At 41.3% G+C, this 11412-nt stretch overlaps 1 protein-coding gene across 1 annotated transcript; it reads left to right on the top strand.

The window, feature by feature from the left end:
* The first annotated feature begins 712 nt into the window (after positions 1–712).
* LOC135678735 (F-box/kelch-repeat protein At1g15670-like) lies at positions 713–2124 on the top strand. Its single transcript, XM_065191855.1, has one exon. It carries the CDS (start codon positions 951–953, stop codon positions 2061–2063), a length of 1113 nt encoding a protein of 370 aa, XP_065047927.1. The 5' UTR covers positions 713–950; the 3' UTR covers positions 2064–2124.
* The last annotated feature ends 9288 nt before the right edge of the window (positions 2125–11412 follow it).

The raw sequence follows: 11412 nt of genomic DNA, 5'->3' as shown, positions 1-11412 counted from the left end.
TTCATTGTATGAATACTGAGACCGAAAGGACTATGGGCACGAAGAACAAAATTGTGACTCAGAAACCACTACTTTAGAGCCAGAGTCACCTTTCACCTCGAGGACGGACACATGCATCTCGTGAAACAAATGTGCACCGAGCAAGCAGAGAGGATTCGGACGGGTTTCTGTCGGAGTCGGAGAGGCAGCACGACAAATTGGGGCTTCCAACTCTTCAATGGATGCCACGATTATTCATGCGCGAATCAATCAAAACCAAAGCAGGCAATCCTCGTTGGGTTCCTTTCGTGCTTTGCGACGACCAAGAAGTTCCCACGCCATCCATATGCCACCCCACATTTGCCATCCTCCTGCGCTGCGTCATAGTCACGGCCAGCTCATCCACTGTAAGCCAGTTCTCCCAGCACAGGAAGAACATGTGAAATCTGAGTTCGCAGGGACGGATGAGAAGATCTGCGATGGTATGTCAGTGTTATAAACAAAAGGGGAAAGCTTCGTCAGGGAGAAAATTCCTCCCACTGGTATCACCCTAAATCCTCGGGCTCTCCTCCTCTCCTTCATCCTGCAAACTTAAATTCCCAATTTTTCAGACGGATAATAATGAATTAAGATAAAGCCGACAGGTGGGACCTGATTCACTGATTAGAGAGAGAAAGAGAGAGAGAGAGGAAGAGGAATACTCCCTCCTGTCTTCCCGTGGAGATTACCATGTCTATAACAAGCTTACGGAACCTCGTCCGTCACCCCAGTTCTAGATCATCGGTGACGCCGTATATAAACAAAACCCTCCTCCGTCATCGTCTCCATAGAAAGAACCTCACCTATTCAACTTATTATCTTCTTTCAGCCTTTACCACTGTTTAAAAAAGCGCAAATTCTTTTTCTTCCTCCGTTTGTGTCTTTGCCTGTGTCAGAACCCTGTCGTGCCCTTGCTTGATTTAGAAACTGGTATGGAAGCCGAGCTGATGCCCGAATTGCCGGAGGAGATCGCCCGCGAGTGCTTCATCCGGGTCCCCTTCGACGCCTTCCGCACCGTCCGAGCCGTCTGCAAGCTCTGGAAGCACGACCTCGAGTCGCCGTCCTTCCACCGCCTCAGGAAGTCTGCCGGCCTCGCCCGGCCCGTCGTCGCACTCGCTCAGTGCGACCCCACGCCGCTCCCCGCCGACAAGGCCAAGCAGCAATCCTCCCACTCCCCGCTGCTCTATCGCATCTCGCTCTTCGAGCCGTCCACCGGCGCCTGGAGCTCGCCACCGCCGATTCCCGGCCGCTCTCACGGCCTCCCGCTCTTCTGCCAGCTGGCCGCCGTCGGAAGGGAGCTTGTGGTGGTCGGCGGGTGGGACCCACGCACCTGGGCCACCTCCGACGAGGTCCGCATCTACGACCTGGTGTCCGGGGCCTGGCGCCGCGGTGCCCGCATGCCCGGCCCGCGGCGCTCCTTCTTCGCGTGCGCGGCGTCGGAGGAGCACCGGACGGTGTTCGTGGCCGGCGGGCACGACGAGAGCAAGAACGCGCTGCGGTCGGCGCTGGCCTACGACGTGGCGGCTGACGCGTGGGTCCACCTGCCCGACATGGAGCGGCAGCGGGACGAATGCCGAGGGGTGTTCGCGCGCGGCGCTTTTCACGTCGTCGGGGGCTACCCCACGGAGGCGCAGGCGCAGTTCACGCGGAGCGCCGAGGCCTTCGAAGTCGCCACCTGGCGATGGGGCGCCGTGGAGGAAGGGAAGCTGGAGGAGGCGGCATGCCCGCGGACGTACGTGGTTGGAAGCGACGGCAGGGCGTACATGTGTCGGCAGGGTGGGCAAGTGACGGTGCTGCGGGAGGAGGACGGCGGGGCGTGGCGGCGGCTGCCGAACTTGCCCGGTGACTTGCGGGCTGCGCTGCAGTTGGTGACGTGGGAAGGGGCCCTCATGGTGTTGGGCTTATGGGCAAAAGGTGGGGCCCAGGTGGCGTACGTCTTGGACCTGACAGAGGAGGGAGAGGGCAAGCGGCTGCAATGGCGGAAGGTGGAGACGCCGAGGGAATTCTCCGGCCATGTTCAAAGTGCGTGCTGCCTTGAGATATAAATTAATCGGAGAACACTGGCGTGTAAATATTCTTTCTTTGCAAGTCGGTAGTTTTATTTTACTCGTATGTCAATCATCCTGTAGCGACGACTCCAAGTCAAATTGAACAGCATTAACGTAGGCATCAATTTAATAAAAAAATTTATGTTATTAGGTTATATAATAAATATAATATTTATAATCTGATTTTTTCAATCATTAATGATATAAGATTATCCTCTCATATATCTCTTATCATCTCATATATATATATGAATATTTTCAACATCTTTCCATTGGAGTGGATGGAAAGCACATTATAAGTTTTACCAAAATGTTTAATGACTTTCTAGGCATTCTTTAAGCCTCTTAAGAGAATTGTGTTCTATCCGAAAAGAGTTCAGAGGATGAGCTGGTCGAAGATCGAGCACTCCCCATTGGCCTTCAAGATCCTCGCACCAGTAGTCTTCATGAATCTGTCGTCACCTTCATGGTCGACACTTTGTACATTCTCTTTATCATATGCTATTATCTCAACAATAATGACTATCTTGTCATCTTTTCCTTTCATGAAAATAAATAATGACTTTCTCGAGGGAGATGGGCGATTGTCGATTGATCTTACTCATAAAGAAATGTTTAAAGTTATCACTGCATTGAACTTGCTCTCGATCCTCCAAACGAGAAGCCTGTAGAGCTTGATGAAAAGCTTTACGTTATTAGGTTATCTAATAACCTAAGAGCCTGTATATCATACCAATTCAACCCAAAAGCTCAAGCTATTAGGTTATCTAACTAGAAGAGTCATATATTTATGCGTTGCTTGATCATTTTATGTGTACTCAAAATAGAATTTTAATTGTTATACTTTATTATGATGATAAGCATATGTTATATATTACATACATTTAAAATTTAAATAAATTATTATGTTAGTTATAATTAAAAGCAACGAACCTTAAGTTTCTCGATGAATATTAACAATAAAATATGTGAATATTTGAATTAACATATATCATATTGAAAATTTTAAGGTCAATGGAAGATTATGTGAAATTTTAGAAATACAGAAAATTAATTACCGAGAAAAAGCCTACAACGTGAGGATAGTAAATCGGAAGGAAAGAATTACTTATAAGGATGGTAAATATGAAGGAAATTGTTTCTTCCAAAATAACAGAATATTATTGTATGATCCTTAGTAGTAGTCTAATGGGCTACCCTTGCACTATCTGAAACAGTGAGTGCAGTCAAAAATTAGAGAGAGAGAGAGAGAGAGAGAGAGAGAGAGAGAGTGTGTGTGTGTGTGTGTGTGTTTCAGGATTAGAGATCTCCATAGGGGAATTTTTACGGTCCATAATACATTCCTTAATTAACAGAGAACCAGTCTCTAGTATGATTACAGTGAAGCATTCTTGCGGCGCATGCGAGAGATGTTACTTAATAAACATAGTTTCATATAGATAAGTTCAAAATCCTTTTATATCGAACAATATTATCATGATCTCCAGCAATGAATCACATTCGACCCATGTGGAGAGAAGCTATCAGTGTCCAAATTTAATAGCACCAAGAGGGGGCTTTGGACACCTAATGTCGATGTGATGGGTGACTCCCTTCGTATATGAATTGTTTGGCATAAAAGCTCATATCTATATACCCTTGAAGTGGCACCTTTTGAGTTAGAAAGTTTAATCATTCCTAACTCTTCTCCGATAGCCTCCCATAATATATTATTATTGGCAAGCAATGCCCTTAGAACCCCATAAGAATAATCCTTGCTCCTCTTTGATACAATAGCAATTTGAGACCTCGAGTAATATTGAACTTTTCACAAACAAATGTGATTATTGACATAGTTGATGAAAAAAATATTATTAAAGGTGTTAATCAACTTGACTAGTAAAGATCTTAATAGTTTATTGTAAGATTCTAAGTTTAAATTTATTCTCTAAACTAATATATATTTTTCTTTTGGATATTTTAGGCTAATCCAATTGGATCGAGCTTAGATCAATTTGGAAGCCTAAATCTGATTTATTAAAAAAATAAAAAGAAAAAAACTATTAGAGTTGTGAACAAACGGTAAAAAGAGTGTCGGCGCACGAAAAGATGAGAGAGAAAATTATGGTTTTAAGATTTTTACTAGATGATCAAACAATTAAACTTTATCGATTTTGATCCAAATTTTATACTAATAATTCTTTTAACAAGTTTTACAATCCTAACGGTGTCGATCTATAATTTATCCTCTTTGAAGTACTTTTATAATATACTTATTTCGTGAGATCTAAATATTTTTTTTGATAAAATTAATCACGATGATATGTTAATGTTAAACTAAGGTATATGTTTTTGATGTTATTATAATCCTCTAGTTATTCTAGAGAAAACTTATTATAAATCTATTATCATTGGTGATAGTAAATGTTAAAGTGAATTACAATCTTATGATTTTTTTTACATTCTGTTTTTCATATAAAAATTTATTGTTCTATTGTTTATGTTATTCTTGTTAATATTTGCTTTTTGATAACAAATTGATATTTTGGTAAGAAACTTATTTTGATAGGGAAAAGAATTATTTTGTTATAATAATTTCTCTCAATTACGTTCAGTTCAATAGCATACGTAAAAGAGGATTCACCTCATAGACTTTTCACTTTATGGCAGAATCATGAGATAACAAATATTGAGAATTAGGTTTAGAAGAGATGTTAGACAAAGCGTGGGCTATGAGATCATACATGTAAAAAAAAAAAAATCTCAATTTGATTAACGTAAGTTATTGCATTGTACTTCTATGGGATATCTTACTTCAACTACTATAAAAAAACTCTTTTTGGGTGAGTTGCTTTTTTGAGATCTCAATTTTATAGCTTATTTCAGAATCTGTATTTCGATTTTATCGAATGTGAAATCAGAATCGAATTGATTTTAGGTTATTTCAATTTAAGAACCGATAGTTTTAGATCCAATTCTAAGTTAGAATAATCTATTTTATTTTTTTAAAATACCCTTATTATAATCACTTATTAAACTGTTGAAAGGGTTCAATTCATTATTTGTAAGGGTATTTAGGTTTTGTTTTTTTCTTTAGTCGATTCGGAATCGAACCAGAACGAATGCGTCCGATTCCATATTTTAGAAACTAGAACGAATCATTAGAATCCGATTTGAATTTAATTCGAAGCCATCAAATTATTAATATGATTCGGTTTTGACTTGATTCGAATATAACAACTATCGATTCCTCATCCATATTTCACAATAAACATCACGGAACAAAGCTACCTAGTGTCGCTGTACGTGTTGGTGAACCTGTGGCCGAGGGGTCCGTATGTCTAAGATCTCGGGGATGAGGTTTTCGTCTGATCGGGTCGAGCTCGGATTTGGTTGGGATGCGCTTCTTCAATGAGCCCATTCGCCTTTATAGCCGTCAGAGTTCTGCACACCGGCCTAGGTTGGGATGGGGAGGGGAATCCTAACTTAGGCTCCTCCAAAGATCAAGTTAGTGGAATTTTTTTCCTAAGGTCTTTCCTTTATCAATGTTGGCTAGGGACTTTTATCATAGTACTTGAGGGTCGACCGTATATAACCATTGTGTGACGGTCAACTCCCCGAGCAATGAGTTTGTACCTTCGGATATTCATCGCCTGAGATATGTGGAATGGTGCCACACGACGTCATTCCGAGTTTCTCGATGCGATCCTTGTCGAGGCAACGCTAATTGGTGCAGCCCCAAACGACACGGGAAGAGAATAACAATCATCCTGAATTCCTGACAGTACATCCAACGTGGCGTTGTGTTTGTCTCACGAGGCTCCACACTTGGGCTGACGTGTGGTAGGGGTCGTATCCACACGACGGAATCTATAATATGCTCTATCAATACAATTTAGCAAAAATAGCAGCTGGAATACAAAAATTATATATCTAATATTAAGTTTGTACAAGGGAGTCTCATATATTAATTATCAACGTGATTCTTTATAACATATGTTATCTTAGCAAAACCATATTTTAAGAAAAGACTAATTTTCAATGTTTTCCTGCAACTTTGTCCCGATACGTTTCTTTCCGCATCTTCTAGAACAGCAGGCGGAGCAGAGAACAAATGCGTTTGTTCTTCTCTCGCTCGAGCACTTTCCTCTCAAGACGCATGCATTATTCCATCATCACAGGAGGAGTATCAAATCACTACGGCAAGTTTGGAATACTCCACTGGAATTGAGCTAAAATGCTACGAACGCTTACGTCTCTCCAATGAACTTCTAGAACGAATATGCATCAAAAGCCATGGTTTCTGGGCCTGGCCTGTTCGTGGGTCACCCCATTCCATGTCCATGGACGTCCGGTGGCTTTGGTTATTTCTTGATCTGATGGAAACAATGATCTGACAGTTTCTTATTGGTTAAAGATCATTATTAGTGGAGCTTTGACACACCTCGCTGTGGGTTTTGTGGGATCATATTGAGTTGATTATCTATTTTGTTGCCAATTTTGATTCAAAGGGATAATCTGCTCGGTTTTCAAAATGCTAAATTGAAATCTGATTGTCCGAAGTGAATGTAAAATTGGAGTCAACTAAGGTCTTATTTTGCGTTTGTCGCATGATGATGTTAGGGATGGGATGGTTGAATCTAAAAGATATTGAATCCTACAAATTATATCGAGAGCATGCTCAATAAAATATCTCCGATGCATAAGCTAATTGAAGAATTGAAGTGTAGACAATATCGAAAATAGTGAATCAAAAGTACTAATAAAACGAGAGCTCTCTCCTAAGAACATATCTAAGTGAATTTATTTATAACTTTTGGAACATTATATCCATGGATCTACATTGATATTGGGATAATTTTGTGTATTTCCCGACTTAGATATAATGTCATAAGATCATAGTATCGATCACGTAATACTAGTATCATAGAAGTACAAAGAGGTGAACATGTGAATTGAGCTAAATTAGATATTAGCTTATGCAATTAGCTAGTCCTAGTCTATATACTTTCAAAAATTATATCAAAATCTCTATGCTTATAAAAGTTAAACATTTAACCATTTTTTTTTTATGCTATCAATTCTACTGGTAAAAATATCGCACATGCTCAATGTTAAATAGAAGTGAGACAAAGTCACAGCACATACTCAGTGGTAAACCCTATGATATTTCCGTTAGTAAAATCAATGATGTGAAAAAAATAAAATTAAATATATTACTTTCATATGTATAGAGATTTTAATATAATTTTTTAGATATAAAAAACTAAAATATTAAAATAATTAATTATAAAAAATATATATAATTACCCTAGATGTTAGATAAGACATGCAACTAGCATTATCGAAAGTAAATTAGTTGATCAGTTGACGGCCTTTTTCAAATGAAAACATGGTTATGTCATGGTGGACACATGAGATTAGATGTGATTAAAATTGTACACGTTGAAGTAGTTTATTGCAGGGTCCATCGGTTGGACGCCTTGACCCGCCTGTGCGCACCCTTCACATTATTTTGATTGAGACTTGTAGAATCTCTTCATCAGAACACATTTAGATCACAATTGCACGCCTTCGAAGCTGTTTTCGGGAGATTACACTCTTCCTCATCAAGCATATGCCCACAATCTAATTTACATCAAGTTGATGTCTCGGAAATCTGTACACTAACTAATGAACCGAAGCCTTGTGGAACCCAATTAACAAAACAAAACAAGGGAAGGCCCCAAAACAAGACTTCTGCCAAACACCCATGTCTTCCTGCATCTTCGTCTCTAAGCAGCTTCTCGTGTACGAGCCGTCGAGCTCCTGCCTCGGGGCGCGGCGTCATGAAACAGAAAAGAGCATCGGTGAACCTGTGATCAGTCGTGCCAACAGAGGAGCATGGAGACGCAGCGGCGCAGGATGTAGAACCGGGTCCTCTGTTGCTTCACCACCATGAGGCACCTCCGCCGGAGTCCGGACTCGTTGGACGACAGCCGCCGAGACTGCATGCCCTCGGAGTAGGAGCAGTAGTAATAGGAGGAAGCAGCCATGGGAAGCAGCAAATGTACAGTGGAATCGTGAGAAGAGTTTGGAGGAGAGGGGCGAGGTGGATGAGGAAATTGTGGGAATGCAGAGTCGTTAAATAGGGTAGGAGAGGTGCGCTGATGTGGTCCAAGTGATGGTGACGTTGCAGCACATCAGACCGTGTTTGTCCCTAGTAAATGACCCAATTGCCACCGTCTTGCGTTTTGGGATGGCATCTCGCCCAAGGACCGGACCGGACCAAATTATTGCTTCGTTGGTTAAGAATTGTCATTACGGGCACTAATGAGATACGTTTAGATTATGACGCCCCACATGTAATCCATATTCAAGGCATGATGTTGATGCGATGACGTGCAATCCACCGTGCAATTACTTTCGGCGTGTTTGAAGCCAGAGAAGATGAATGACTCAGATCCAACCTCTGTAATATTTGTTAGGAAGAAGTGATCGGGTGTTGGATGACTCACACGTAATGTTGTTTCCAATTGTATTTTCAGTTGACTTTGTGCACAAAGTTAATTTGTGTGGGCCATTCGTACATTTAATTCATTTAATTTGGTAATTGAATTAGTTAATAAACAAACATCATAAGGTGGGGGTATTATGTATGTTACGGGGAAGGGAGAAGCCACAAGGGGGGTAATTTGGTAAGTTGAAGTATGGAGACCAGCATCGGTCAAATGTGGGGTTGGACGTGACAAAATTGAAAGCGAGCGCACACGGGAAATCGGCTCGCTCGTTTCCTCCGCCACACCGCGTGTCATCCTTATCTGTTCCACCTTCCTCGAGCTTGGCTGCTGCTGCCGACCTTTGCCCGTGGTCTGTGAACAAAGATCCGACGAAGCCACGTAACTTCCAGACCGACGGACGACGCACACGATTGAACTGAACCTCTTCAGTCCCACACAGCATGCGATGGAGACCATTTTGATGGTGGCGTGGCGATGATCGAAGTTGCATGCACATGGTGTGTCTCCGTTGGAAGGGCTGTGAGGGGTCTAACGTGATAACGAAGCGTAGGGCCCTCCATTCTTGGTGCAGACAGATCGGCCCCGCAGCCACCATCAGCTACATCAGTTGCAAGACTTTCCGATCGATACAGCAGCATCAGTAGGGTACGCTGGTTGTGCGTTGATCACACTTTGGGATGATAACAGCGATGGCGTGGAGGAATTTGTCCGGTTCAACAATTTGTTAACGTCGCAGGGGGGACAGAGGACGATTCCAGCAAGAAAGCTGCAATCATTGGGGAATTATATACCGAGCTGTGATTAAGAAAATGGAGTCGTAAGCTTTTTACCATTGGCTGGACATCGAAACAGCCGGCAGGAGTCTAGAAGATCCATTACGACCATCTGATCTCTTTTGTCAACGAAGGGCACGACATATATTAAGCTGGGAAGGGGGAGGCCGCCTTCCGTGTTTTGTCGCAGCGTCGATGGCTTCTTGCGTCCTCGATACATAGTAAATGACTCATGGAGTCACTGATGCGTCAGCACACGTGGTTCATTTATGGTGCTGAACGCCACCAACTGTTGACTTTGAGGCCTCGGCAATTAGTGGCGCCGCGCCCTATGCACGCCTGTGGCTGGGATGAATGGACGAGGAAGCAATGCTTGTTAATGCAACTGATATAACGAAGTATGGTTGACCGATAACTTACCACTTTAATTTGCCGGTAGACCCTGATGTGCAGGTGAGCTTCAAGACCGTGAGCTTCAATTAGTCTTATTGGTGACGGAGACCTCTGAAACAATTTCCAAATGATGATGTAGAATGTGTCTTATATTTCCTCTCATCTTATCCATCAGTACTATAGCACTTTACGGCTCATGAGAGTTTGGGAGCCTGCCACACCCACCGAGAATAGGGTGATACTATTTTCTCGGAAAATGACATTTTGGATGGTTTCATCAAAGTAAACCTTCTAGTGTTGATTTATGAAAAGGATAATCATATTTCAATTGTTTAGACACATACATGAATGTAGAAAAGTATTTGAATAGATTTGTCACGGTGCCACATCAAAGACAACAGTCGAGACTAACTCTGCAGTTACTAGCCTAAACCGACGAGTGCGCTGTAGTCAGATATAGAAGCCCAATTTAGCCTACAACATATATACATATTATTTTTGAATGGAAGGGATATATATTACCTAAGTTAGATACATCTGATATGACGTTTAATCATAAAGAATATTATTTGAGATGAAAATATTGAGCTCCCGATATGTTATTTATACGAAGATTAAGGTTGAAAAAAATTATCTTGCCACCAAAGATAGTCTTTTCAACACCTCGAGTTAAGAATTTTGATGAGAAAATTCTTTATAAATCGGACTCAACCTAATCAGTGTGGTCGAGTCCAGAGCAGAAGCACACTTAAAGGCATTGAGATATATAAAAACAGTGGCGAAGCTTTAAAACCGAGGTATTCACCATTAAGGAGATTGACCGGAGGATCTGGTGCTTCGAAAAGCTGAAGTTAGCGACTCAATTTGATCCCGAGATAAACTAATGCCAAATTGGGAAAGACACTATCAAGTCATCAAAGTCGTCCGAGACGGAACATATCAGTTTGAAACAAAAGAAGGGATGGTACTATCAATAATATATCACATTTCAAATTTAAAAAGTTAAGCTTTGATATACTGTATCTATGGTGTTAATTATAAAAAATATATGTTTAAGGTGTAAGTATTAGAAGTGGAAGAAAGTAAGTTTCATTATTTTAAAAAAAACTATACCAACTCAACTGGGATATAGTACCTGATTCGCAAATAGTCCAAGAGTTATATGGTCATTACTAAGTCTTGATCATATGTATTTTTCATGAACTATAAATTTTGAAGGATCTCCGAGTCCACTAGCATTGACTCTCCCAATGAAGAATAGGTTGAAACTTTTCCACTCTTGGGCTATTAAGGATGGAGCTCCGACCTCCTTGGTCATTTGATGGTTATGAGATTAGGAGGAGCTTGTATAATAAAAAAATAATATCCTAACTTGCAAAAGAAGTTTTTCAAGATCGAAGTGCTGAAAAGTCGATGTGTTTAATAATCAACATGCCTGAAGGCCTAGATACCCCGAAACCAATCTTCCTTCAAGAAGAGAACCAATGACTAACTCGTCTTGAAAAGGAGGACTAGGGTTAAGATAAAAAAGCTCTTAAGAGAGATCATGAAAGCTCAAATGAAAGAATGAGCCTCACTCCCATGACTAAATGAGATTTATAAGAACGAGATCAACCTCTCACCTCCCATACTAAAAATAAGTACACTTTGGTTCAGATATGAAGAGACACTAATTAATGAAGGGATATCTTGAAAGACACA

The sequence above is a fragment of the Musa acuminata genome, chromosome BXJ1-7 (assembly GCF_036884655.1).
Source record: "Musa acuminata AAA Group cultivar baxijiao chromosome BXJ1-7, Cavendish_Baxijiao_AAA, whole genome shotgun sequence".
Taxonomy (NCBI): domain Eukaryota; kingdom Viridiplantae; phylum Streptophyta; class Magnoliopsida; order Zingiberales; family Musaceae; genus Musa; species Musa acuminata.
Note: the sequence above shows the minus strand (reverse complement) of the source record. Positions and strands in the feature narration are given on the sequence as shown.

Excerpts from the sequence above, each read along its gene's own strand:
- LOC135678735 (XM_065191855.1), top strand. The coding sequence starts at position 951 with ATGGAAGCCGAGCTGATGCCCGAATTGCCGGAGGAGATCGCCCGCGAG.